Source organism: Polypterus senegalus, chromosome 4 (genome assembly GCF_016835505.1).
Source record: "Polypterus senegalus isolate Bchr_013 chromosome 4, ASM1683550v1, whole genome shotgun sequence".
Taxonomy (NCBI): Eukaryota; Metazoa; Chordata; class Cladistia; order Polypteriformes; family Polypteridae; genus Polypterus; species Polypterus senegalus.
In genome coordinates this window covers 19,607,022-19,634,521 of record NC_053157.1, presented here as the reverse complement: position 1 = coordinate 19,634,521, position 27,500 = coordinate 19,607,022, and the positions used below count along the sequence as shown (strand labels likewise).

At 36.3% G+C, this 27,500-nt stretch overlaps 1 protein-coding gene across 7 annotated transcripts in view; it reads right to left on the bottom strand.

Moving 5' to 3' along the window:
• Window positions 1-27,500, bottom strand: part of rapgef2 (Rap guanine nucleotide exchange factor (GEF) 2) — a 388,985-nt gene that overhangs the window by 218,415 nt on the left and 143,070 nt on the right. For all 7 annotated transcript variants that reach the window (XM_039750324.1, XM_039750318.1, XM_039750321.1 and 4 more), the window contains exons 2-3: window positions 24,584-24,654; window positions 20,078-20,134 (exon numbers count right to left, since the gene is read on the bottom strand). In XM_039750324.1, coding sequence (XP_039606258.1) covers window positions 20,078-20,134; window positions 24,584-24,654 — 128 coding nt within the window. The remainder of the gene's footprint in view (window positions 1-20,077; window positions 20,135-24,583; window positions 24,655-27,500) is intronic.

The following is a 27,500-nucleotide window of genomic DNA, read 5'->3' as shown; positions in this document are numbered from 1 at the left end:
AGTATATATGTAGATATGTATATGTTGTATATACAGTATATATATGTGTGTGTGTATATATACAGTATATGTATATATATGTATATGTATATATATATATATATATATATATATATATATATATATATATATATATATATATGCCAGCAACACTCATGACAATTACAAAACAATTACATTGTCAATCATGTTACGCTATTATTAAAATGTTTCCTTTTCTTTTTACTTCTCCGCTGCCAATCGCAGGTATTTTGCTATATATATATATATATATATATATATATATATATATATATATATATATATATAAAATAGATAGATAGATATGACAACAACACTCATATCAATGACAAAACAATTACATTAACAATCATCTTACGCTATTTTTAAAATGTTTGCTTTTCTTTTCATAACTTCTTTAACACACTACTTCTCTCTGAAGCGGGTATTCTGCTAGTATATATATATATATATACATACATACATACATACACATACATACATACAAACATACACACAGATATATGTATGTGTATATATATATATATATATATTTATGTGTGTGTATAGCTTTGGGCTGGGCTATAGCTCAGGGGGAGGGTGAAAAAAAATTAAAAGTGCTCACTTTGACTTAAGGCAGCAGCGCAGTGAGCGTCTCAAAAGCCGGCACAGCTATGCGCGCATGCCGGCTGCTTGACTTTTGCTGGGTAGAAGACCCCAGCTTTTGCAGACACGTTCACGATATCAAAAGTCTCAGCGCTCTTTGGAGGTCATTCATATATATATATATATATATATATATATATATATATATATATATATATATATATAGCAAAATACCCACACCTCACAGCGGAGAAGTAGTGTGTTAAAGAAGTAATGAAAAAGAAAAGGAAACATGTTAATAATAACGTAACATGATTGACATTGTCATGAGTATTGCTGTCATATATATGCCTGCCTAAATAAGTCACCCTCGCTTCGCTCTTACTTTTTTTCCGTTCATTTAATCATGGCTAGTGGCAGAAAAATTATAAAATGGAAGGAGGATTAAACTGAGTATGGCTTTACCAAAACAATTATTGATGGCGAATCGATTATTCATAAAGCTTGAATTGGTAATCTGTTTTTATGTGTTAACCTCATATTTTTTCATACTTCTTCTCAAACCAAGGGGGTGCGAGGGTAAAATGAATCGGGGTGCGCTGATCAAAGTAATCAGTGTACCAGGAAACCATGCATTGACAAAAGTTCCCCTTTGGTTGTAATGCAAAGTGTGATTAAATGCATTATTTTTAACGCGTTATATGCGACATGCATCGAAGCTTCTCAGCTGTGCTTGTGCTAAGAAAAGGAAAGATTTTAAAAATAACGTAACACGATTGTCAATGTAACCTTTTGTAAGTAGTGCCTGGAGGATTCAGTGTGGAGAAACTCTACAGACAGCGTGTATATTAACTTGTGGATGTTTCTGTGAGTATTTGGTGGCAGCGTCACAAACTCGCTTCCGTATTACACTGCGTTAGCTGCGGAGCTCAGCTCAGAGCGAAATGAGGTGAATGGGAGGGGAGAGGATGACGTGACTCCCCCACCCGCCTTAACTGTCAATCCCCCACAAACACAGTCTCTCAGAATTTGCGTAAGCACACCCCTTCACCTGCAATTTTAACTTAGTTACAAAGTGATCAAAACTCGTTTATACCCTGCGTCCTCTCATTAAACTTGTATCCTGCATTACCTGTGGGCATGAGAAACGCCAGCGGCAGCCTGTCTATGAACTTAATTTAAAGTTTAGCTTTACACCTTGCTTTCTTTCCGAGGTAGCAGCACTCATGAATATGGTAGTATATGTCACTCGCTTGCTTCTTATTGTTTCGCTGCCTTCTCAATTATATAATGCATGTTTTCTTCAGCGCTTTTTGGAGGTCTTCCTGGTTTTCTATGCACTGCGTTGACAGTCAAGTTCACGTGATTACGTGGGAGGCATGATGATATCACACGAAACTCCGCCCCCCACGGCTTTCGAGCTCAACTCCATTACAGTAAATGGAGAAAAATAGGTTCCAGTTATGACCATTACGCGTAGAAATGAAACCTGCCCAGCCTTTGTAAGTAAGCTGTAAGGAATGAGCCTGCCAAATTTCAGCCTTCTACCTACACGGGAACCTGGAGAATTAGTGATGAGTCAGTCTGTCAGTAAGTCAGTCAGTGAGTCAGTCAGTCAGTCAGTCAGTGAGGGCTTTGCCTTTTATTAGTATAGATATGCCTTATTTAGTTGTTTTTTCCATATGTTTTTTTTCTTTATCTACTCTTTATTTGCCCACTGCAGTTATTTTTTTTTAATTTCCTACTACCTCCAAAATTTAAGAATGTACTTGTCCTGCATTATATGTAAAATATTTCTAAATCATTTCTACTCCTTGACTATCTCCATCCTAAAAACCTTAACTCAGTTTATCTCTTTTAGACTTTGCTGCATCCAATAAAAATCTGCCCTACCAAACTTAAAAGTTTTGGTTTGTGCATTTGCACTCTTCCAAAACAGTGAGAATTGCATTATATTATGGTCACTTGACCCTAGAGATTCAATCCCCAACTCTTCATTATTACAAAATACTAAATCTAGAAAGGTTAACATACAGTGTTAAAAATCACTCGTTACATCTAAAAACTTCAGCCTTTTTGCTCTGCCTTTTTCAAGGTTAGCTAACTCAATATTTGGGTAGTTAAAGTACCCCATAACTATAATAACTCCCGTGTAAACTTGCCTTTTTAATTTTACTAAAAACATGCATATTTAAATTACTGTGTACATTGTGGGTTTAAAACAGACTCCTGAAATAAGGGCTCTTTCCATATGAATCCAGACATCTCCCAAAGATGGGGCTCATCGTCCAACTGAAGAAGTTTTATATTTAAATTCTCTTTGACATAGACAGCAACTCTCCCTGCTTTTCTGTTCTGTCTATCGTTCCTAAAAATGTGCATTCTTCTATGCTATACTCATCCCTATCTTTGATATTTTGCCAGGTGTCTGTTATAGCTATAATATCATAATTATGCTCAGTAACATACAAAAGTAAGTAACACAAAAATAGCCTTAATCATAGAAGTATCAAACATAAAACAAGTGAGATGGAGTTGTATGTAAGCTTTGAGTTACAAATTACGTTACTATGCATATTTATTTTTACACTATTTTTTTCACTTGTCCAGGCCTGACTTAAACTCCAGTTCCATAGTTTAAATAATCTTCAGCTAACCTGCTCATACAACTACCCAACACATTGATGCCCCACCAGTTGAAACATAACATGTCACTGTGGAACAGGTGCCATCTGTTCCAGAAGAACACCCAAATGCCACATTCACTTCAAAACATTGCATTAACACAGATACTTCATGATGCTTCCACACAGGACCCAATGGAAACATGTCAGCTGAAGAGCTGGTGGTTCCTTTGTCATTTGCACCTCATTATTAACTGGTGGCTGATTAAGAAAACAGGCAACATTTAAAACCTTAATGCAGTTGTTTAAAACTAAAATAGGTAAGAAATGAAGGGTTCTAAATCAAAACATACAAGTCAACTAAAAGTAAGCCCAAAGAGGATATTGTTTTAGTGGTAAATAAATGAGTTGTAATTAGAAATTTGGTTAAAGCAAAATCTACAGCCACTGTGGACTTCCAGGACCAGAGTTGAGTATCCTTATCTAGATTACCTAAAACAACATTCAAGTTGACATATGAAGGTCCCTAAAGACCTTCGCTTCACTACATTACTTCATAATTTATTCCGTATTATCTATGCTTCTTTGCATTATCTTTAAGATAATACATGGATGAAAACATATACCCCAAGATTTGATGCCTGCCAAGAACAGATAAATATATTTCTTTGAATGATGCTTTAATCCAAAGTGAGTAAGAAAGAAACAAACACATGGGAACAAGGAGCTTAGATGGGCTATTCCTATACTGCTACTATTATCATCTGTTCCATTCCTATTTTCCATTATTCTTTGTAGAAGACCATCTAAATAGTGTTGGACGAAAGACAGAAGTTAACCATGGACAGTGCAAAAGTCCATCACAGGGCACACTAACTCATATTTGGCTAATTATTACTAATGCTTATTTAAATCTGAAAATAGATTTATAGAATGATGTTCTGTAGACATACTTAACAGCTCTATTACGCCAGAAGAAAGGGCCTGAGTTACCACGAAACCTTGAATATTGTAATCTTTTTAGCTAGCCAACAAAAGGTGTCAATTTGCTTGACTTCTCATTATACCATTACCATGAAAAGGAAAACACAATGAAGAGCACAGCTCAGCAGCCATATTGAGACAGGCAGGTGGCCTGTTCTGAAGAAAGCTAGAAATGATGACTTAACTAGAGACATTTAAAGTAACTAACAAGTCGGTGTACCACATTTATCAGGTTGTATGGTTGTCATTATTCTCTTGTACTTTGCCTATTGTTATTATTTTATTAACATTATCAATAATACATTATTTAAAGGTGTAACTTAAATCCTGTTTGCTTCTTACTCACCTAATTACCTGAGGTTACAGATGTAGAAGGGAAGGTGGGGAAAAGTTATAAAGTTCAATACCTTATAAAAACCGGTAACTCTATGAATTTGGAGGTATTCAGACAAAGACTACACAAAAAAGAATACAAAAGGGGAAAGTAGAGTAATACAGAACTCTACCAAGACAAAACACTCACAGTGCTGCCAGCTTTGTCCAGGAATAAGCCTTGTGGAGCAGGCAGATAATTACATTGTCCACTACAGTCTTTTGTCCAATAGGCAAACTGGTCCAATTGGTCTTTCACAAGATGCCTTGTATATTCCAAGACCAAGCTCTCAAAAGTCTTCATAGTATAAAACGTAAAGGCAACTAGTCTATAGTGAAAGTTAATTTGAATCATCACAGTAACCTCCAATTAATTATTCAACACAATACAGACTAGCTACAGTGACTAATAAACTCTGGGTGATTACTTATGTGGCACATCCATTTGTATGTAGTACTGCTGTGACCCAGTAATTTAGATTAAAAAGTTAGATATTCATAAATATGATATCGGAGTATCTGTTTAAAATGCATGAATGTGCTTCATAATGATAGCTCATTCAAGAAAGGACACTAAACTTTGCAGACTTGAGGAAGACAGATGTTTCAAAATTTGAAATAAAGCATATAAAAATACTCTTGTTAAATCTAAAAATGTGATTAAGTGGATTGCAAAAATGGATGCTCTTTAAAGAAAATAATATTGATTTTCATTCATTATCAAACCAGCTCATTCCAATTCAGTTCAGCCTATCCTGGAGGAAACTTCAGGGACAAGAAAGACACCAACTATGGATGGGGTATCATTCTATTGCAGGGTAAAAATGAGAGAAAAGGTTGCTTGAAATGTAGAAAAATAGTAAAGGATACAAACGTTGTTGTTAGAGAAAGTAATATTTATGTACTAAACCACTAAGCTAACCTGGCCTTGTGATGGTCAGATGGATGGGTTGTTATCATGATAACCTGTACCAGCTCTTTTTCCTACAAGGTCAGAAACTGACTGCACTACAGCTGCTTTTTGACAGAAGACAGAGGCAATGTTTTACTGCAGTGCAGACCTGGCAAAGGCCCAAAGGAATGCTGCTAAATGATTGGCTCCGACAACAACCTGCACACCTTAGGGGACAAAAAAAAAAGCTCCAGCAGCACTGACCTACTGAGGGGCTTTGCTTGAATTATTGAAATGTTGCAGAGGCTGTCAGACGACAAAATCGGTGGGGGGAAAAAAAAAAACACACACATACACATAGAAATTACCCCACTTTGTTGCATACATTGCATGTGAATTTCTAGGCAAGAGTATGTAGCCTGTTCAAAAGGGATTGCATCACTAAAAGGAGAGCAGCTTTATGGATATTGCCTTTTCTATATCTGCCATCACAATAAAGTGAACAAGGTGGTCAAAACATACAAACCTGGCAAGCTACCTGGAATCTGGAAATCTTACTCAAAGAGAGCAAAATCAAAAGCTCTGCCTGGGCTGCTTTCTGTATCTGAACAATTCTGCAAAAACGGTGCTGCAAATTCTTACCTAATTAAACAAAGGCATTTGATTAAAATTCTGCTGGACTTGGGGCCACAACTTAATGTCCACAAGGCACTACAGTTTGAGAACACCCAATCAAATAGCAGTTCAACAATTTTGACTCACATATAAATTAACAAAGAGGGAAAAAATACAATTTTAAAGGTCACCGATGCACTTTATTCTACCTCACTGATAAGGTGTAGGTGGTGAAAAGGTACTTGCCCCCTTCCTGATTTCCTCTATTTTTGTTTATCCATAATACTTAACTGTTTCTGATCTCCATTGTATATATCTCATTGTGCACCATTAAGGTTTATGATCCAAAATTACTCTTCATCACATTACTAACAGTGAGTAGGTTGTAGAAATAACCAAAATACATACAACTTTCCATGTGTGAATTTACAGAACTCACTTCATTTGAAATTAGGATCATATGACATCAGAGTCTATCAGGTAGTAAAAACATTTCCATTACATGAATACTACACCCATGGAGCATATTTATATTACTTACCCCATGTAGTTTGTAATGATTGTCAAGAAAATGTATTAATGTCATGTTTTCATGGACAAAATAGATAACATTTCTGATTTTGTTTTTTATATATTACACAAGGTATGATGTAAATTCCTTAATACATACAGTCAGATGGCCAAGCATAAAGTCCAGCTTGCTTTACAACAATCACTGGTACCTTTACCCAAGGGGCAAATATTAGGAATTGCCATGACAGGTCTCCCTAAACGCAATACCAAGTGAATGATTAATACTGCCCAACCACCCAGCAATCCACTTGACTATTTTCCAGGGGATATCAAAAGGGCACCTGCCTTACTTTGCATTTGATTAAGTTTGGCCCATGACACCTCTGTCAAGCTCAACAGTGTACCCTGCTGTCCCAGACAAACTTTTCTGCATACCCACAATTGACACCTTCTGCATCAAACCAACTATCCCCAATGACTCAAGTTCTACCCCCACAAGCACTGTTAATGTAAGCCAATTCCCCCAATAAAAACCTAAATACAAAAGCTTTCTGTATGGGTTTCAAACAAATGCTGGCAATTCCAACCATCCAAACACCAAATACGTTTATGATAGGGCAGCAGTTTATGGAAACCATCATAGGACCTCAGCAAACAACAAAGTTCATGAAAAAATCTCTCACATTACTCGTGGCACATAATCCACATTAAGTTATCCAATTATACTGTATATGCTCGAAAAACACAAAATGACTGCTTTTTATACTAAAGTATTCTTAAATTCTTAAATCTGGGCAGGGCACTCAGAAAAAATATTTTCACATGGGATCATGGTTTTGAATTCACTGGTGAACAGTTATAACCTCAATTCAAAAGTTCGTTACTGTTTGAATGAGATTCCCTCTGCACACACTGCACTAATTTTCTGGAAGTAGCCCTCAGCAAATAAACACATGTATTTTGCACATTGTGAGTCTATAACTAGATAACTTGACACATGGAATGTGTGGTTTTTGATATTGCTTGCTGTGGTCCAGATTTGGTCCCTATAGATGCCCATTCTATCAGTGTTTATTATCTGTGTTCTCCATAAAAACCTCGACCTCAACCAACTACACTGGGTAAGTAATATATAAAAAAAAAAATCTATAATTTTTGAGTGGAGTATTCCGTTTAAAATCAGCAAAAGGAGGAAAAGAAAAATCCAACTCTGGGCTACAGGCTATTCTGGCATCATTGGGCATAAGGCAGGAACCTACCCTAGACTGGATGACAGTCCAATCCAGTACCTATTCTCATACTCACATACACAAACACACCATCCAAGCCAATTAATAATCACCAGTAGCTCTAATGTGCATACCTTTAATTTGCCTCCCACATCCCAAAGTATGCAGAGAGATATGTGATTGGTTAAACCTCTATACCATTTCAAGTCTATTATAAAGACTGAGCTCAAAGAAATACAATTTTTGAAATATGGTTCCAAAAACTGATCAATCTGTTTTACACTTGCGTACCATGGACTACAAGATTGATCTTATGTTTGAAATGATGTATGCCGATTTCAGTCTTTCATAAATGCTGAAATGTCAATAAGGTTATGCAAACTTCTGATATTAACTATCATATAGAAATATCCTACCACATCCCAAAGATGTGTAGGTTAGGTTAACTGGTAAGACCCAGTTGGTCTACTGTGGCAGGCACTAGCCTCATAAATATAAATATATTATATATACATACTAGCAAAATACCCACACTTTGCAGCAGAGAAGTAGTATGTTAAGTAAGTTATGAAAAAGAAAAGGAAACATTTTAAAAATAACATAACCTGATTGTCAATGTAATTGTTTTGTGACTGTGATGAGTGTTGCTGCTCATCAATGATTTGATTATCATTATTTCTTTCAATCAGGTTCGCATTTGGAGGACATGTTGTTATGAAGTTACATTCCGTGTTTGTCAACCATTGTAAAGATAACAGGTCTCATTCATCGAAGTGTTCACCACGCAAATCGCTACTCGTGAATGTAAGATGTTTAACAGGCATTCCCGGTATTAACTTGTGCTAAACGTACCATGGTGTGACATAAGGGAAGCTGACTGAAAAAAGGCAAGGAGGCGCGCATTTTAAATGAAAAGGGAGAAGACATTGAAAGATGCATGATGATGCGACACGCAACTCCGCCTCCCACGGCCATCGAGCTGCAGTCTATTACAGTATATGGACGAAAATAGGTTCCAGTTATGACCATTATGTGTAGAATTTCTAAATGAAACCTGTCCAACTTTTGTGAGTAAGCTGTACGGAATGAGCCTGCCAAATTTCAGCCTTTTACCTACACAGGAAGTTGGAGAATTAGTGATGAGTGAGTGAGTCAGTCAGTCAGTCAGTCAGTAAGGGCTTTGCCTTTTATTAGTATAGATTATATATACAGTGATCCCTCACCATATCGCGCTTCGACTTTCGTGGCTTCGCTTCATCGCGGATTTTAAATGTAAGCATATCTAAATATATATCACGGATTTTTTGCTGGTTCGCGGATTTCTGCGGACACTGGGTCTTTAATTTATGGTACATGCTTCCTCAGTTTGTTTGCCCAGTTGATTTCATACAAGGGACGCTATTGGCGGATGACTTAGAAGCTACCCAATCAGAGCATGTATTACGTATTAACTAAAACTCCTCAATGATATACGATATGCTTCCTGTGCGGTGCTTGATTGTTTACTTTTCTGTTTCTCTATCACTCTCTCTGCCTGACAGAGGGGGTGTGAGCAGAGGGGCTGTTTGCCTAGAGGATACGGATGCTCCTCTAAAAATTGCTGCTTTATCTCGGTGCTTCGGCATACTTAAAAGCCCAAAAGCACGTATTGATTTTTTGATTGTTTGCTTTTCTCTCGCACTCTCTCTCTCTCTGACATTCTCTGCTCCAGACCCGAATTCCTTTGAAGAGTAGATATATTTGCATCTTTTAATTGTGAGAAAGAACTGTCATCTCTGTCTTGTCATGGAGCACAGTTTAAAACTTTTGACTAAAGGGTGTTATTTCATGTCTAGAGGGCTCTAATAATGTTAACAGTGTGGGAGAGTTTATAAGGGCTTAAAATATATAAAATTAACCATACAAACATATGGTTTCTATTTCGCGGATTTTCATCTATTGCGGAGGGTTGTGGAACACAAGCCCTGCGATCGAGGGATTACTGTATTTTATATATATATATATATATATATATATATATATATACACACACACATACACACACAAAAATCAAACATACATGTTACACAAACTAAACACATCATACCGGACCCCCTTCCATTTGCTCTCTATCGCACATTTAATTTCAAAACCAAAACAGGGATGGAAAAAGTTGGGAAAACTTCACACTAACACAGAAAATTGGCAGGGGCTCTTCACACAATAGATCATTTTTCTTAGGCAGCCAGGCTCAGCAGTCCAGAAAAGCCTGGCAAGGTAAGTCCTCCTCATATGCATAACCAAAAGAGGTTAAGCCAAAATATGATTAAGTATCTCTTAAAGGTTTTATTTATTGTAAGTGTCTGGGAGGTTAAGAAATGTCTGGCGCTCCACTGTTATGTTTCCAATCATAACTTTAAACAGAGTTAAACTTTCTAGAGGCTTGAGCCCTGCATGCTGACAGGAGCTGCAGGACTAAGTTAGCAGATGTTGTAGGTGCTGCTTTATCAAAAGCATTTGGCAATCTGTGGAGGAGCTGTGTGTTATCTAATGCGGACTCTCTCTCGGCAAACCAGACTAAGTGTCAGTCACTATAAAGACATATATTTCCCACAGATTAATGCAACACTGGAGTTTACAGGTTATAATGAGGCACGGTCCACAAAACATTTTAAAAAGAACAGCTTTATTGGAGTTGGGAACATTTATGATCTTATCAGTATAATTTAATCTTAATGGGATTTTGGGAAAATGAAAAAGACGTGCTTCTTAAATATGGCCACCTCATTATATTTTGTAATAGTTTATATCCATATGCAAATAGGGTGATAAGATCTTAAAGTCTTCACTATCTCTTACTTTATGTGAAATAAAGGTTCTATTGATTGGCTTCTCAATTCAGGGAGAGGAAAAATGCTCAACTCTTTTTAGGTATTGTACATTCCTAAAAACAGCCACAGTTGCTAGAATGCTTAATATTTTCATTATTAGCATTTAAATAATAACTTCTAATTAAACTAAGTTACTATGAATATACCAATAACTACTTAAACATTTCACATTTTAAATGGTCAACTGCTCTATGCTATTATTGGTTGTCTACAGATACAAATATAGTAGGCAAGGAAACAAAATATATAAATGTCCACACACTGTAAAGAGATACATAAAGATTCTCTTTAAAACCAACACATAATACAGTCCTGTGCTTAATCCAGACAGTTTTGGGTGTGACCTTTGGAACTCCAGCCAGCTAATGTATTCTGATTCCAGAGACACCAGTTTATTAGTCTTATTTACTGACATTTTCCCTTCATTTAAAATGACTGCTGAAAGGCAGGACTGTGCTTTCAAAGTCATGACTTGTGGTTCAGTTTGACAAGGGGGCCACTCATATATAAATCTCCACCCAAATGGATATATAACTAAAGTTGCAACTCTCCAGGCTAAATATGTCACAATCCTGAAAAGCAAGGGGAGTTTTGAAATAAAATGAATGTTTTTCCTAAACACGGTACCCATTTAAAATATGTTGGCTACTTTCATAATTACTTATGATCTCATTACATGACTTGGACTACATAAGTAACTCTACATTACATTCTATGTATATGTGTTAAAAGGTGATAATCTCTAATGACAGCTTGCGGCATTATTTCCTTTACTAGACATTAAGCCCATTACAATAACGGGCGCGAGAACAGTAGTGTATAAACATTGGTAGGAACAGTCTATATTAAATGGCAAGGGACCTTGACCTCATTCTGTTTCTTGTCTTAATTTTTTTTTGTCAAAAATATTTTTGCAAGAAGCCTAAAGTAAAATAATAATAAAAATAAAATAGAAACGTATATGACAATACAGATAAGTATAATTAATATTGCCTTAGTGTAAAACTTTGTAACAATCTGTAAGACACAATATCTGAAGAAGATATTTAGGTAAAATGTTGTATTTTTTTACCTCATGAAATTTTTCTATACAATTTCATTATATACAAAATTTCTTGTAAATATTCTATCTAAGTTTGGCAACAGTTTGCCTTGTTCATGAATCTCTACAACCTTGACAACAACATTTGGAAAACTTCTAACTCTTGATAATGCAACATATAACTGACCGTGGCTGAATACTGGTTCTGGCAAGTAAATGCCAACTTTTTCTAAGGTTTACTCTTCTTAGTCTTTCTCTTTTAGCGTTTTTCTGACGGTCACTTTCTTTGTCTTCAATCGATCTATTTGCTCGTATTTTTCTTTGTCTTTCAGCCTTTCTTTTGTTGAGCTGACCGTTCTTCCAGTAGATGTTGCTTATATAGGATTTGATTGTCTGTGTCTTTTGTCCAACTTGACGTGTCCTTTTTTTGGGTGGCATGTTGTTAGTAATACGCCCGTAATATTTTCTCCTACAGTAATACTGGTTTGTATGTGGCTGTAATATGCATCACTGTATTGTGTGTCTTTAAATTTCTCTCGCAGTAATATTGGTTTGTATTTCCGTAAAATGCCTGTCATTTTCTCTGACAATAATACTGGCTTTGATGTCCGTAATATGACTTAAATTTTCTGTCACAACAGTGGGCAATCAGCAGTGTCCCCAGCAACTGATGTAATGTGTGGCGTGCTGCTTATAATCGTGCCTGTGGCGTCTCCCCCAGCAAGTACTGTGCAGTTCCCCAGCAAGTATTTTAATCTGTGGGGTTGTGCAGCTGATTATTTTATGTGTGGCATCTCCCCAGCAACGGATTTTATGTGCGCGGCAGCGACTACCCAATCAGCACTCTCCCCAGCAATGGTGTCCTTTATATCTTATCATGTGTGGCCAGGCCATTCACTGTGTGCCCAGCTTTCAGTGTGTGTGCTTTATTTTCTTATCATGCGCGGCAGCGGCTAGGCCATTCACTGTGTGCCCAGCTTCCAGTGTGTGTGCGTCCACGGTGCTGAATGCATGGGCGGGGCATGGCACAATGTGCGGTGCGGCCCGCGCATGCGCACTTCACCAGAAGACGCACACACACGGACACCTGGACGCACACAGGGGTTTTATTAAAGAGGTTAATTAAGAGGATGGATATAATTTTCTTAGTAATTGTTAAGATGAACACTTGAATCATGTTTTTGAAGTATAAAATGAGTATTGCCCATTAGCTAAACCCCGTTAAAGGAAACAAAACTGAAGTAACTTTAAAATTTATTTAGAAATTATTTTTTTCCCTGTATTCATCATAAATTATTCTTTAAATATTAAAAATATGCTACTCTACATAAAATGACCTAATCAAGAAATGCTATACAGGCAATGATTTGAAGAGTACTGAGTTGTTAACACAATAAATTACACAAATTACCTCACTACTTCAGGCCTTCATGTTTAATTTAGCAGTTAGGCGACACAGCAGTAGGTCTTACGATGAAGAGGTAACGGTATTGGTAGAAAGGGCAGCTCATGCACTGAGGCGAACAAGGCAGTCAACTGGGACAGCAAGTTAAATAGGGTGGCAAATCTGAATAAAGCAGCAAGCCCATTTTAGCAGTCAAATACCAACTGGTGCAGAATATGATTAACTGTTAAAGTTATACTGGTGTGGGTGGCAAAACATTGAAAGTGGGGACACTCCATACCACCACATTTCACAGTAGTCAGATAACGTAATACAATATTAGACATTACTCCAGTTCAATTAAGGCCACCCACTGATTTAGCGATACAAAAAAGAAGGGGATTTTTTTTTAAATTATTATTCTACTCAGGGTTAGTTACAATAAATGAATACATACTGTATAAAGCAGTATGCTAACAAGCAACAGAGAACAAAATGCAGCACACTAGATATTTAGTAATGTAATTGCAGAACACCATAAAGAACAAGGATGCATTTACAAATCCAACTGTCAAACTAATTTTAAAAACTGGTTGTTTGCCTTTGCACTCCAACAGCGTTTTTCATTCATTTACAAAGAATCAACCTTCCAGCATACAGGCAGGTATATTAGACAAGCTTATAAGGTGCAGGACTGCGTAAACCACAAAGCAGTTGGTTAAACCTGTGCCAATGACTCACTGTAGGCCCCCTAACGAATCTCTTAACCGCAATCACAGAGCTCCAACTGTACAAATATGTAAACAAGTGTACTATATGTACTTGTAATTTGTACAGTAAACCTCTTACGAGAAAAGTGCCAGAAAATTAAAGTCCTTAATGTATGCACAAGCTTCCAAAATATTAAAAGTCAGACACCCACAGCACAGGACTGCCTCAACAGCCATCGAAAACACAGAAATGAGCTACTAAAATGGAATTACTGTGTCACATTTTCATACGTTACAACAAAAGCATGAAAATGCAGAAACAGAAATCTATGATATTGCACCTTTGTGAAAAGCTGCCAATGCTGCTGGAGAGTTATGCATGTTAATTGGATCATCACTGTGCTTTGTACGCCTGAGAACGTTACTACAACGCTAATGAAACGCATCAATTCGCAAAACTAAGCAAATACATAAAAATCCCCAGTGACAAATAAAGTTCTCTTTCCATCCATCCATCAATTTTTGTTAGAGCAAAGGGCACAGGACTGAAAAAACAATTTGTTATAACAAGGATTTCGTTATAATTGAATTTTAACATAGCACAGCCTTTCGGCATATAACATTTGCGAAAGCAGACTGCAGACCTCGATGGCAAAATTTTTTTTCTTCTATCCCATATCAATGGTAGTGAGAAGTTCCAACTTTTTCTGTACAGTAAACTGCTGCCATTAGTGCCATGTAAAGCCTATATGGAGCCTCTCAGTTGGTGGTGTGTGGTGGTCTGGTGTGTGTGCCTCTCGGGTGCAAAGCTTAGGTGTGACCTAAAAAAATAATTCCCCCATTTGGTCAATGTGCCGAACAAGGTCAAACTGTACCTCGAGACACCCAAAAATAAGTGGACGTTCAGAGCTCTGCAAATAGAGCTGAATGAAGCTGAAATTGACTGACAGTTACCCCTCCCCATGATCCACCCACAATGCCTCTGGGCTGCAGTAGCCCTTCGCTACACTACAAGAGTGTGATGAATGTTGAGTAAACCCAGTAACATAAATACACATCTTGCTCCTTTCTTCATTAAAAAATGGCTTTGTTGTCATGAACTTTGCAGATAAAACAGACTTTGCTGTAATGTATTTTTTTTAACATTAGTTGTGTAGGAAATTGGTCAGGGCCGAAAAAAAAAATCATTAAAACAGACCTAATTTTAGCAGAGTATTATATAATACTAGCAGAAGCCGTCGTAGCATACGGCGGTGTAAGGGCTCATTTATACTTCAGGCTCAGAACGCGTACGCGTCCGCATCATGGCTGCCACGCGTTCCCAGCGCTCATTTCACGCGCCCCTCTGAGCAGGTCCTCAGAAATTAACGCGACTGCGGCGCGAAGTTGCAGCAACAGCAAAAGTCGGGGCGAGTGTGCTAAAAGTCGGAACGTGACGTCAGAGTCTCTGTTTACTATCTACATGTGACAGCAAGCCTCTATGGAGATCCTTCGGGGATCGATATGCGCGCTTTGCTGTTTGATGAATGGTTCAAAGTGTTGAAGCAAAATGCCAACATACAGATGCATTCGTGGTGCTTTTATATTCAAGCGTCGCATATTCCCGATCGTAATGACACGATACATTTTAAAAGTCTCACATACCATCTTTTGTGTCGTCTTTTTATTTTTTATTTTTGCAACTTAACAACAGCAACATAATGTATAGCGTTATATTTGAACCACTGAGAAAAAAATAAAGGACACGGTGAAAACGTGTATTTTATGATTAAAGTGAAAATTTCGGCGAATTGTCCACTTTAACCTCGTAGTTTACTTTATCATTAAAGCAGACCGTCGTAAACGTCATCCCAGTTTTTAATCGCTACGAGCTTCTTGGACCTGATAGCTGCGGCAAGCAGCAAAAGATCACCACACAGAACAAATTGAATGTATGATATTCCAACTCTCTGCACATGTAGAATCTTTAGATTCATACTTGATATCACTTTCATGATGAAATGCATTAAAGTGTGTATGTTACATTTTACATATAATTTCATTTAAATAATGAATACTGTTAATAATTACACACATGGGGGAGAAACGGTGGCGGAGCAATAGCACTGCTGTCTCGCAGGGAGTTACGTTGCTGGTATTTCCTGCTTGTATTCCACACTGTGTTCCGGTTTCCTTCCAAAGATAAGCAGATTTGGGGATTTGGTGCCGCTAAAATGACGCTAGTGTATGTGTGCGCTTGTATTCACCTTGCGATGAGCGGAGACCTCGTCCAGGGATTGTTTCTCAGTCGTGCCCAATGCTTGTTGGAATGGACACATCCCTGGATTGATGGATTTAATCAATAAACATCCTTTTCACAGATATTGCGGTAAGGTGTTATCGGAATTTAATAGGTGTTTTAGGCAATTCACAACACAGAGAAGCCAAACATGTTCTCACCGTGATAATATCTCACACTGCCACCTGGTGGACTCCTCCAGATTTACGTAAAGCAGCGCAAGTATAAACACTTCAACGCTTGCGTAGCAGGAGCGTCCGCTGCAGCATGCGTTGCGTTAAGTATAAATGAGCCCTTAGAATAGGAACAAAAAACGGTGAGAAGGGAATTCAGTACAACACAAATGGTCAAGTGAAGTCAGGTGTGGAATTTCCTACTTGTGACATCAAGTCAGTATTCAAAATGTTTCAGATTATGGAGCATTTTGGAATGTCGGAGAAGGAACACTCAACCTCTATATATTAATATATACGTTTAATGTCTCTATTTATGTTGTTGTATTTTGCAGATGCATTTTTACACTTCAAAATCAACCACTCAGTAATTTTGAATTAGGAAAACTTATAGCTATACCCCTTCACAAGATCGTTTTACAGTCCTACAGGTATATTTGAATCAGTTTTTCTAAACTCTTTTATGGTGTCCTGAAAATATCATTTTGCATCTGATTCTGTCCCATTCACTCTTAAAACTGAGATCCCCAACTGTTTAATGCAAAGACCTTCTCTCATTAAAGCAAATGGAAAACAACTTAAAATTCTGATTTTAATTTTATTACAATGCTTTAAATCCCCTGCTTTAAAAAGCCAACACATTGAGTCCTACCATTAGTCTCTGTCTTGCATTGCTGCCAGTTTGACACATAATGCCTAAAACAACGAAGTATAATTAAACATATTTAGGACACCTGTATTAAAATATTGTTGCATCCATAAAGCAGAAAAAAGAAGACAGATTGTGATTTACAACCTGACCAGCGTACCCCCTGTGATTCCTGTCAGAACAGCAAGCCATGAAAAGGAGTTTAAACTCATACAAGTCACATATGCTGGCATTGTGTTCAGCTACATTAAGATGAACATTTTTTCACTTTTTTTTCCACTCGCAGTGCCTCTGCAAATCACAAAGTGCTGAAGACATTTGAATACTTACTTATTTTAATTGGAATTTTGAAACCTTATTTGTTGGCTAATTTTACAGTCCTAGTGCACATATAGCATTAATAGGTCAGGCAACTTGCAGTCACAGGTGGGTATTGAACTGGGGCCTGTATGTTCAGCATAATTTACTGTGGATGACTTAATTTACTGAAAGATGTGAAGTAATGCTGATGCAACAACAGCAGTGATATAACAATTACTGAAAATGTACTATACTGTAATATATGTTATGCAATTAAAACTCCCTAAATTATGATAGGGAATATGAAATGTACTTTTGCTGACGCTTCGTTATCTTTTTATGAATACTTTCCCACAGATTTGTTTTACACTATTAACATTAAGAAATAAATACTTAAATTAAATCATTTTCTCAAACTCTTAGTAATGCAGGCACATATTTATTAGAACACGTGTCATCAGTGAGATACATGACTGCAGTGGGTTAGAATGCAACAATAAGGGTGCTCAAAGAGATTCATGAAAAAAATTCAAACAAAGCACTAAAATGTATACAAGCAATATCAAGAAAATGCAACAGGTGGGTGAAATAAGCTTCAAGTAAATAAACATTCACATAAATCTCTGTATTATAAAAGAAAATCTTGAGATGAGACAAAACTATTGCCAAGAGATTTTTAAAGTCCCGCCCTCCTCGCAACCATTTCAGGTTAACAGCCCACACCCATGGTCCTTTCACCTCTCATTCATGTGAATGCTTTTGTCAGACAAAGTTCTTGCGCTCTCAGCTCTTATACATTTTTACATTTTCCTCACTTGAAGTTCCAAATAAAAGAAGACTTATTATGTCCAAATCTTATTGAAGAATTTCATCCTGAAGGGTTATCAACAGAAGAAATGAGTACACAGGCAATCCTAGCACCGAGAAACGAAGTCAAACGAATTAAGGTGAAAATTGTCGATCTGTTACATGGCAAATTGGTTAAATGCATATCAAATATACTATGCTGAAACAGTTGCTGGTGATGCTGCAGAAGATGAAAACATCAACTTTCAATATCCCATAGAATATCTACGACCATTAACATTGTCTGGTCTTCCACCGGCCGAATTACTGTTGAAAGAAGGATGTATCGTAATGTTATTGTGCAATTTATGTATGAGTGATGGGCTATGCAATAGGACAAACTTAGTTGTATTCAAAATTGGTCGAACAATTCTGACATGTAAAATTTTAACAGGCAACAAGAAAGGTAATGTAGTATATCTTCCGTGGATAATATTAGACACCAAAGGAGCTTGATATGTCATTCGTATTAAAACATTTAAGGTTTCCTGTTAGAATAGTTTTTGCTATGACAATTAACAAATTACAGGGACAAACATTTGAAAAAGTCTGTTTATTTATTAGAGAGAAAGAAACGATATTCACTCATGAGCAGTTATACATTGCGTTGTCACAATGTATACACGTTGTCACAAGTACAAACACGGAATCAAAATTCAATGCAATATTGACGAAAAGTTAATTCCAAATATTGTTTTTACTGAAGTTTTACAGTAAAAGTGTAAGTTCAAAAAGTATTTGTGTGTTAATTTCAAAGGCAAACAGATCGAAAACATATAACGCAACGAATACCTCTAACACAACATGAAACAATTTTCTTTCAATTTATTACGTTTTACTATTTTTTACTATGGTTAATTACTCACTGTAATGCAAAATAGTGAGGTCTATTATGCATATGTAACAATTCCCATGAAAATAACAATCTGTTTAAATTGTACATCCGCTTCCCCATACACATGTGGCAGAGCCACAAAGTGGCTAGCACGTAGCACCCGCCTGGGGGATGGTGTGCAAAGCAAAAACCACACTTGGGACTCAAAGTGCAGATCAGCTGTATTAGCCCAATAAGAGTAGTTAATCATGTTAAGTGTTGGTTTAACTAAAGGAGAAAAGTAAGCAACCCAACTACTAAATGCAATATAGCCCTGCTTTATTAATAATATACAGTAACCATTACTTTAATGACATATAATATTAATTTATTTCCAGTTATTTAATCTAATTATCTAAAAATTGTATATTTAACAGACATACCAAATTATAATTCCAGGTTTGGATCACCTACTAAATATCAAAGCCATATAATTAAATAGGCTGCTGCATTAATTTCAGGAAGGTAGTGGTTGACCATCCTATGAAAAACTGCAAGTTTGGCTGGTTGGGGGCAGATGTATAATTAAATTATTCACTTAAGATTTTTCAGACTGGTGCATATCATCAAGAAAAAAAACTGGAGAGCAGGAAGTGACTTCCAGGAGATGATGAAACTCTTTAGGGATTTCACAGAGACACCTGAAACTTCTTAGAAAGCTCAGATGTTTTAATTCAACAGCAGATATTGTGACTTGAGGAAGATCAAGCAGAGGTATATGGCCAGGCTTAAGGTCTAAAAGCTAAATGTTAAAGACACTCTACTTTTTCTCAACAGTCAAACATTTTACTAAAAATTGACAAAGGAGCAACATCATGCTAAAGCAAATTTTTTAAAAACTTTGGCAGTGATTAGTGCTAGGTTTGTTTAAATGTCTGTCAATTACAAGTATGAATGCATATGATGCACTCCGAATGTGAGCAGGAGTGTGGTGTCCTGGTCAACAGGAATTCATGACCAAATTTACACTGTCACTTCTGCAGCTCAAAGTAAATTTTACCAGGTTATATTATAGTTGTGTATATATATGGCCACATTGTGTAGGTAACTGCAAGAAATGCAGTCACAATGTATTACACTTTATAAATATGAGACAAAAGACTTTCAAAAACTTACTAGTACAAAACTTCATTTGCTTCATGTCTTTCATAACGCACAGTTTCACACATTAACCTAAAACAAAAGAGAGCAAAAAACAGGATGAGTTAAATATAAAAGCACAGCATTGTAATAAAAACAAACCTTGTGCATTAATTATACCACAAAAACATGTTGTTACAAAGAGGAAAGATAGTTAAAAAAAATGACATCATACAAAGGAGTTAAATTTAATTGATTACAGAAAGTAAAAAGAACTACAAATCAATTGATACTCAGAAGAAACTGAACTAATGATAAATTTATCCAAATGTTGACTGGATAAGTTACATATCTCCAATCTATGTACCACGACTTCTACATCTCACTCTGTTCACATGAGTGTTTTTGCTTTTAATAATCTCTCTTCAACAGCAGAATTCACGTGGAACTGAAACTTTCATAATTAATAAGCTGATGATGATGGCAACAAAAGAGAAAAATAGCAAACAAATGTGGGGAGTGATGACTTATTAATAACTGAGATGTAAGTCTCTAAGTTAGGGAGTGAGATGTGTGTGCTTTTACCTACTTTATGTGTTGTAAAAGTGACTCGAATAATTTTATTGTAATGAACAAGAGTAAATACTCATAGATCATAGGCAAACAGTTACTCCAAGTTTAGAGTTCAGTATTAAAAAAAACAGTTACATTTAAAATGATTAGCTGTCCAGCGTTGTTCTTTATCTTGCAGCCAAATGCTACTAGACATGAAACACAGCATGCATCTCTATATATATATATAAAATCCAACATCTGTCTGTCTGTCCGTTTTCACGCAACAATTACTTAACGGATTTAGATCAGGTTTTTTTCTAGAATTTGCGTGAACATTCCGGTTGATTTAGCAACCTCTCTCATCTCGCTAGTTATTATTGTTTGCTTGCGGTACCGATTTATTTGCATGAATCTGAGAAAGACGCAGTGTGCCAAGGGGAGGGGGGTGGGGCCCTTTTCATTCATGTGCCAGCCTAAAGGTGTATTGTACATCTGCTTAGCTAGCAAACGAGAGAACTACTTAACTGATTTAGATCAGGCTTTTTTCTATAATTTGCTTGAACATTCTGGTTGATTTTGCAACTTCTCACATCGTGCTAAGAATCATAGTTTGCTTGCAGAAGCGATATATTTGCACTAATCTGAGACAGAGGCTGCAGGCCAAGGTGAGGGCGAAGTGTGACGTCAGGAGTAAGGAGCCAGGCAAGACCCTCCTCGCTGTCCTGTTTCACTTGAGTTTACTGTATAATGTCTGGTATTTTATAATGTCGGTCATATAAGTCGAATGCAGAAAACTCACCCTATTGGTCCAAGAGATTATGATATGCTAATGCCCACCTGAGAAAGTAACCACGGAGCATACTGCCTTTTTTTTCTATGAATTGTGTCTACATGACCACACGGTAACGCCCAATCTTTTCCGAAGCGACGTTTGCACACTGTTTTGTGCTTTTTGTATCTCACACCCTTATACTTCTTTATCGTAAGATCATCCCTTATCTACGATGGAGTATTCGATCAGAAGAAAATATGTAGCTGGTTTAAAATTAAAAGTCATTGGTAGCCATGCCAAATGATAACCAAGCTAAGCAATTTCCTTCTTGTTTCAGACAGAGAGTAGCTTACTTATTTCACAATCCATTCAATTTCCAGACATTACGCAACCCTCAAACAAACCTTGATGAGATGGTTGAACTAGTAGTAGACATTCACTGGTCATGGTTTAACCATCTCATGGCTGTATCACTTACATCAATGTCTGTGTATCTTATGTGAGGAAGTTGTAAAGTACAGCATGCTTAACAAAGCAGATTTACGTTTTTTAATTCTGCTTACTTGCTTAGGGGAGTCAAAAATGCGAGGGTGGAGATAACTTTGTTGTCTATCTACTCCTTCATGATGTGATGGAATGTGGTTGAACAAGCCAATTGTTTTTTATTCACATAAATGCAGACCCTGCATTTCTCAAGAGTTACAAATGTTGTTGACTAGGGAATATGTTGGGTCACGTTTCGCACGATTTTTGCTTAATTTTGTTTATACATGCCCTTGATCCGGGAACTTGCCTTTAAAGTCCATGGTAAGAGTGAATGTGAATGAAAATAAAATTGTAATATGATTTACATAAGAACCCATATGCAGAGCTTCACAACTGGAGGATTTGATTTCTGGTTCAGTCACAGGAATGGATAGGAATTCCTAGCAGTGTTGTCTATTGCTCTGAAAATGTATTTTTTTTTTTTAAACTGTTTAAATGTTTCTCCAACATCCGGACTAAAAAATTGTGTACAAGGGTTTACTTTTAATGAGTGAACGTTGTTATTTAAAAACATGAATGTGGAGTCAATATTGATTTATGCGCCAGACACACCATAGTACTAAAAAGGTTACAAACAGAGAGCCACAATTCTTGTAAAATGATAAAGAGTATCAACTCTTCTCCAAACCTCTGGCTCAATGGGAGATGCAATTAATTACCTTTGCTCTGTCATACAGTCAATAGTATAATATAGGTTCAAAACAAAGATGGCTCCCCCATAAAAATCAGTTAATCTTTCCATTTTCTAACACACTGGCTCTAGAGAGCAGCCAGTGCCTTTCTTAGCAGCATTGGGTGCAATGCAAGAAACAAGCTTCAATTGGATGTTTGATATAGAGCAAAACAGCTTACTATACAGTGTGAATGTATTGCCTGTGGGCTACAGATATTTGCACTATAGTTTACCTAGTTTTTAAATTTTTATGTAAATATTTTTGCATTGAAATGTAAGGGAGAAGCAGTTCTATCAATCTGAATGCTTGAAGTATTTAAATATGACACGACCGCACATCCTTTAAAACATTCTTTAAAGCCTCCATTTCAGAGTCTAGGAGTTCTGGCTTGACCAATTTTCCAGGAAATTTCAAAGCAAAGCAGTTTCCATCTTTAAAGTGTGCTGTCTTTCCCAGGAGGCATTGGGGTCACGCCTGCAGTGGGCTGTGAAATACATCTAAGACAAATTATTACATATATTTATTTAAAGGGAAATCTACTGTGCGTAGCATCAGTAGAATATACTTTATCCATGTGATCAAAAGATGCTGATTTGTTTTTTTAATTTATAGGTCATGCTAATCGAGCAGATTTTTTAAATTCATTTCCCACTGCAGATGGGGCTTTTATGATTATTCTTAACGTACAGCAGATGAGAAAAAAAAGTGGCTTCTGTCTAAGTCACACACATGCTTTATAGAGCACACCTGAAAAGATTATTTCAGCAATGTCTGGGTTCTCTCACACACAGTGCAATTACTCCCAAGGCTTCAATGATCAAAATCTCAATTTACAAATAAAACAAGTGGCCAGTGTTATTGGTACCCATGCATTTTAGGGATATCGTATATAAAATCATCTGAAAAATTGTGAACAGTGAAACAAACTTTATTCTCTATATACTCTTTATATTTGTATTGCTGCAGAGCATCATGCACAGGATACTGGGGTAACTATAAAAAAATAAATGTCAGGAAGTGGCCTGCAATATGTCCCGATCTCAGTCTAACTGAAAAAACTTTTAAAAAGAGCTGAAATCTGCTGTTGTGAAAGGCAATTCTGTACTAAAAACAGGGAGAAACTACTAGCAGGCACAAAAACAGATGGCAACAAGAAACGTTTGGAAACTGTTGTCAAAGGATGTGCAACTAAGTATTAAGGAAGGCTACCCTTTAATGCTGTCCAGGTTTAATTTTCATTTCCCTCTGTAGAAAAAGCTACAGTTGGAAAGACATCTTTTTTGCTGTAGAACTTTGGATGTCCTATTGAATTATTCTGATGATCAACAATTAGTATATTTCCAAATATTTCTAAAGACCTTATATATATAAGGCTTTGAATGATATTAACCTTAACTGATTTGGAGAATACTGTATAGATGTGATATAAAAAGCACCGTATGAAAGAGTGATGCATATGCAAAGAGAGATTAATATGAAAGGCATTACAGGACAGACAAACTGAATGATAAAAAAGGCAGTACATGACATATGGATAGATATAAAATCCACAATATATCAGACAGAAACCTACATAAATAACAAACACAGACAGAAAGAGTACTATAAAAGGCAAAAAATAGACACCGATGAAATAAAAGGCACTACAAATACAAAGATAGATATGAAAGGCACCAATAATAATAATAATAATATAAATATTGTTCCTTTACCAATGTGTCTGTTATAATTGTATAACACACTGGTGTGAAAATGCTCACAATACGGAAAAAAAAGTTGATGTTTCATGCATGGGTTGTTACGTTTACAACTTTGTTTGAGGTGCACTGTGCTTTCACAATGACAGCACAGTTTCATGCAATGCAAAAGAATATTTCCAAAATTCCCTTTTAATTTGCTAGTATCATTTACTATGTACTTAAGCAAATTTTTAATACACTAATAATATTTAACTACTTCATACAATTACAAATTAACCATTACTGATTTACTTACCTTAACTGATGCTCCCTCAGATTTGATAAAGCTTCCATTCCATGAAGATAGGAGTAAACAATTTCTAAATCCTGCAAAATACAAACACAAAGATCAATGGTTATATTTCGTTTTAACAAGAAAAAGGGCGTGAACAAGTATATTCCATATCTTCTGAAATCATTTCACATTGTCAGAAGTACATTTTATTTTCCTCTCTTCTCTTTTAAGCCCCATACATAATCCTGAATGGACAGAATCAATCTGTGTAAATTTTATGTGCAGCTTAGGCCATCGTAATGAGCAGGATGTCCATACAAACACATATAACATCTTATTTTTACATACATAAAACATGGCCTATCAGCATCAAACATTCACATTTTCAGAACTATAACAAGGGACCAGAATATAAAAGTGATGCAGGTGAAATGAAAGGCTCTGTCCTTCTTCTGGCTTCCAGAATTACTACTAACTCACTTCACTACCATTCAGTTGCTTCCTAATGACGTACAAAGTGGAAAACACCACACCTACAATTCCAGGTTTTTTTTTTTTTTATATATATATGCACTAAAAGGGACCAGGTCACGCATAGCAAAAAAAAAAAAAAGGCTAGATGTAAAGTACAAGGGGTGCATTGTTTAGGAACAGAGGCTCTTTCACAAGGTACCCATTTATTCAGTGTAGGATGCCAAAAGCAACATATGACAAACTTATGATCCAAATACTTATTTTATTTAACTTCCAAAATAATTTCAAAAGCTTCCACCTTAGTACTGAAAAATCAGCAAGATGAGCATAGCTGGAAACTTTTTCAGCAATCATAAAGTAAATCGAAACATAAAGAAATATACTGCAAGGGCCGAATTTCATGGTTACATTTCCTTTTTGGTAGATGCTCACATACAGTACATGCCTTGCTTCAGTTAGCAAAATAAATGTGCTACTCCCACTGCATCCTTTGCCATGAGACAGTCATCCTATTTAGCAATAACTTACAAGAAGCAGACATACAGCTACCACTGTGCCAAATATAAATATTAATAATATGTCTTTTACATATGATATTTATGTTTTTATAAAAGAAATATGAAACACGCTAAGGTGACTCAGAATTCACAATTTTGTAATGGAAACAACAAGCTTAAAACTGTATTAATAACAAATAAGGCTTTAGAGAGAAGTAAAACAAGCCATCTCATTATTTTACCTTTTTTAATCCACTGCTGGCTTTAACCTTTAGCTCATACAACATAAATAAAATTGCATTAGACTATTTCTCTCTATTTTATATTTTGTTTATACTTTACACCATTCACTATTATTTCTGCTGTATGAAAAACTAATTCCATTTTATCGCATGCAGTTTGCAGATCCTCTGTGGGTCAGTATAGTTATAGTGCCTCATTTACATTAAGGACTTGAGCTGATCCCAGAAATATCAGTTACAATGAAGGAACTAGCCAAGCCTAGACAAGCACATGTCCATGACAGGGGCCACTTCAGGAATATATAGGGAAAAATTACAATCAGCAGTTAACCTAACCTACACATCTTTCAGAATGAGGCAGGAAAAACAAGACCACCCTGAGAGAAACATAAAAGACACATACAGGAAGAAAGCCTGCAACTCACACTGGTTGGGTAAGGGATTAGAAGCCAGGATGCTGGATTTAAACTAACCATTGCACCACCTATATACAGTACCTAAATATAATTTGGCACCTTCAAATGCAAAGTATATTATATATATGTAGGGTTTATTGGAAGATATTAATATCTAACATCTTTAATAATCTATTAGCAGAAACAATGCATTGTAATAGAAACATTAGCAAGGGCAATGAATTATGCATTTACCACTAATACATTTATACACACATATATAATAATACATACATACATGGGGCAAGAAAGTGTGGAATGAAAGAGACATGGAAGGTATATATAAATATATAGAAATATTTGTAAATATATATATATATATACAGGTATATGATATATATAGATGTAGATATATATGTATAATATATATGTATATATATATGTGTATGTGTGTGTGTGTGTATGTGTATGTATGTATGTATGTATGTATGTACAAACCGGATTCCAAAAAAGTTGGGACACTATACAAATCGTGAATAAAAACTGAATGCAATGATGTGGAGGTGCCAACTTCTAATATTTTATTCAGAATAGAACATAAATCACAGAACAAAACTTTTAAACTGAGAAAATGTATCATTTTAAGGGAAAAATATGTTGATTCAGAATTTCATGGTGTCAACAAATCCCAAAAAAGTTGGGAGAAGGCCATTTTCACCACTGTGTGGCATCTCCCCTTCTTCTTACAACACTCAACAGACGTCTGGGGACCGAGGAGACCAGTTTCTCAAGTTTAGAAATAGGAATGCTCTCCCATTCTTGTCTAATACAGGCCTCTAACTGTTCAATCGTCTTGGGCCTTCTTTGTCGCACCTTCCTCTTTATGATGCGCCAAATGTTCTCTATAGGTGAAAGATCTGGACTGCAGACTGGCCATTTCAGTACCCGGATCCTTCTCCTACGCAGCCATGATGTTGTGATTGATGCAGAATGTGGTCTGGCATTATCTTGTTGAAAAATGCAGGGTCTTCCCTGAAAGAGGATGGGAGCATATGTTGTTCTAGAACCTGAATATATTTTTCTGCATTGATGGTGCCTTTCCAGACATGCAAGCTGCCCATGCCACACACACTCATGCAACCCCATACCATCAGAGATGCAGGCTTCTGAGCTGACCGTTGATAACAACTTGGGTTGTCCTTGTTCTCTTTGGTCCGGATTACATGGCGTCCCAGATTTCCAAAAAGAACTTCGAATCGTGACTCGTCTGACCACAGAACAGTCTTCCATTTTGCCACACTCCATTTTAAATGATCCCTGGCCCAGTTAC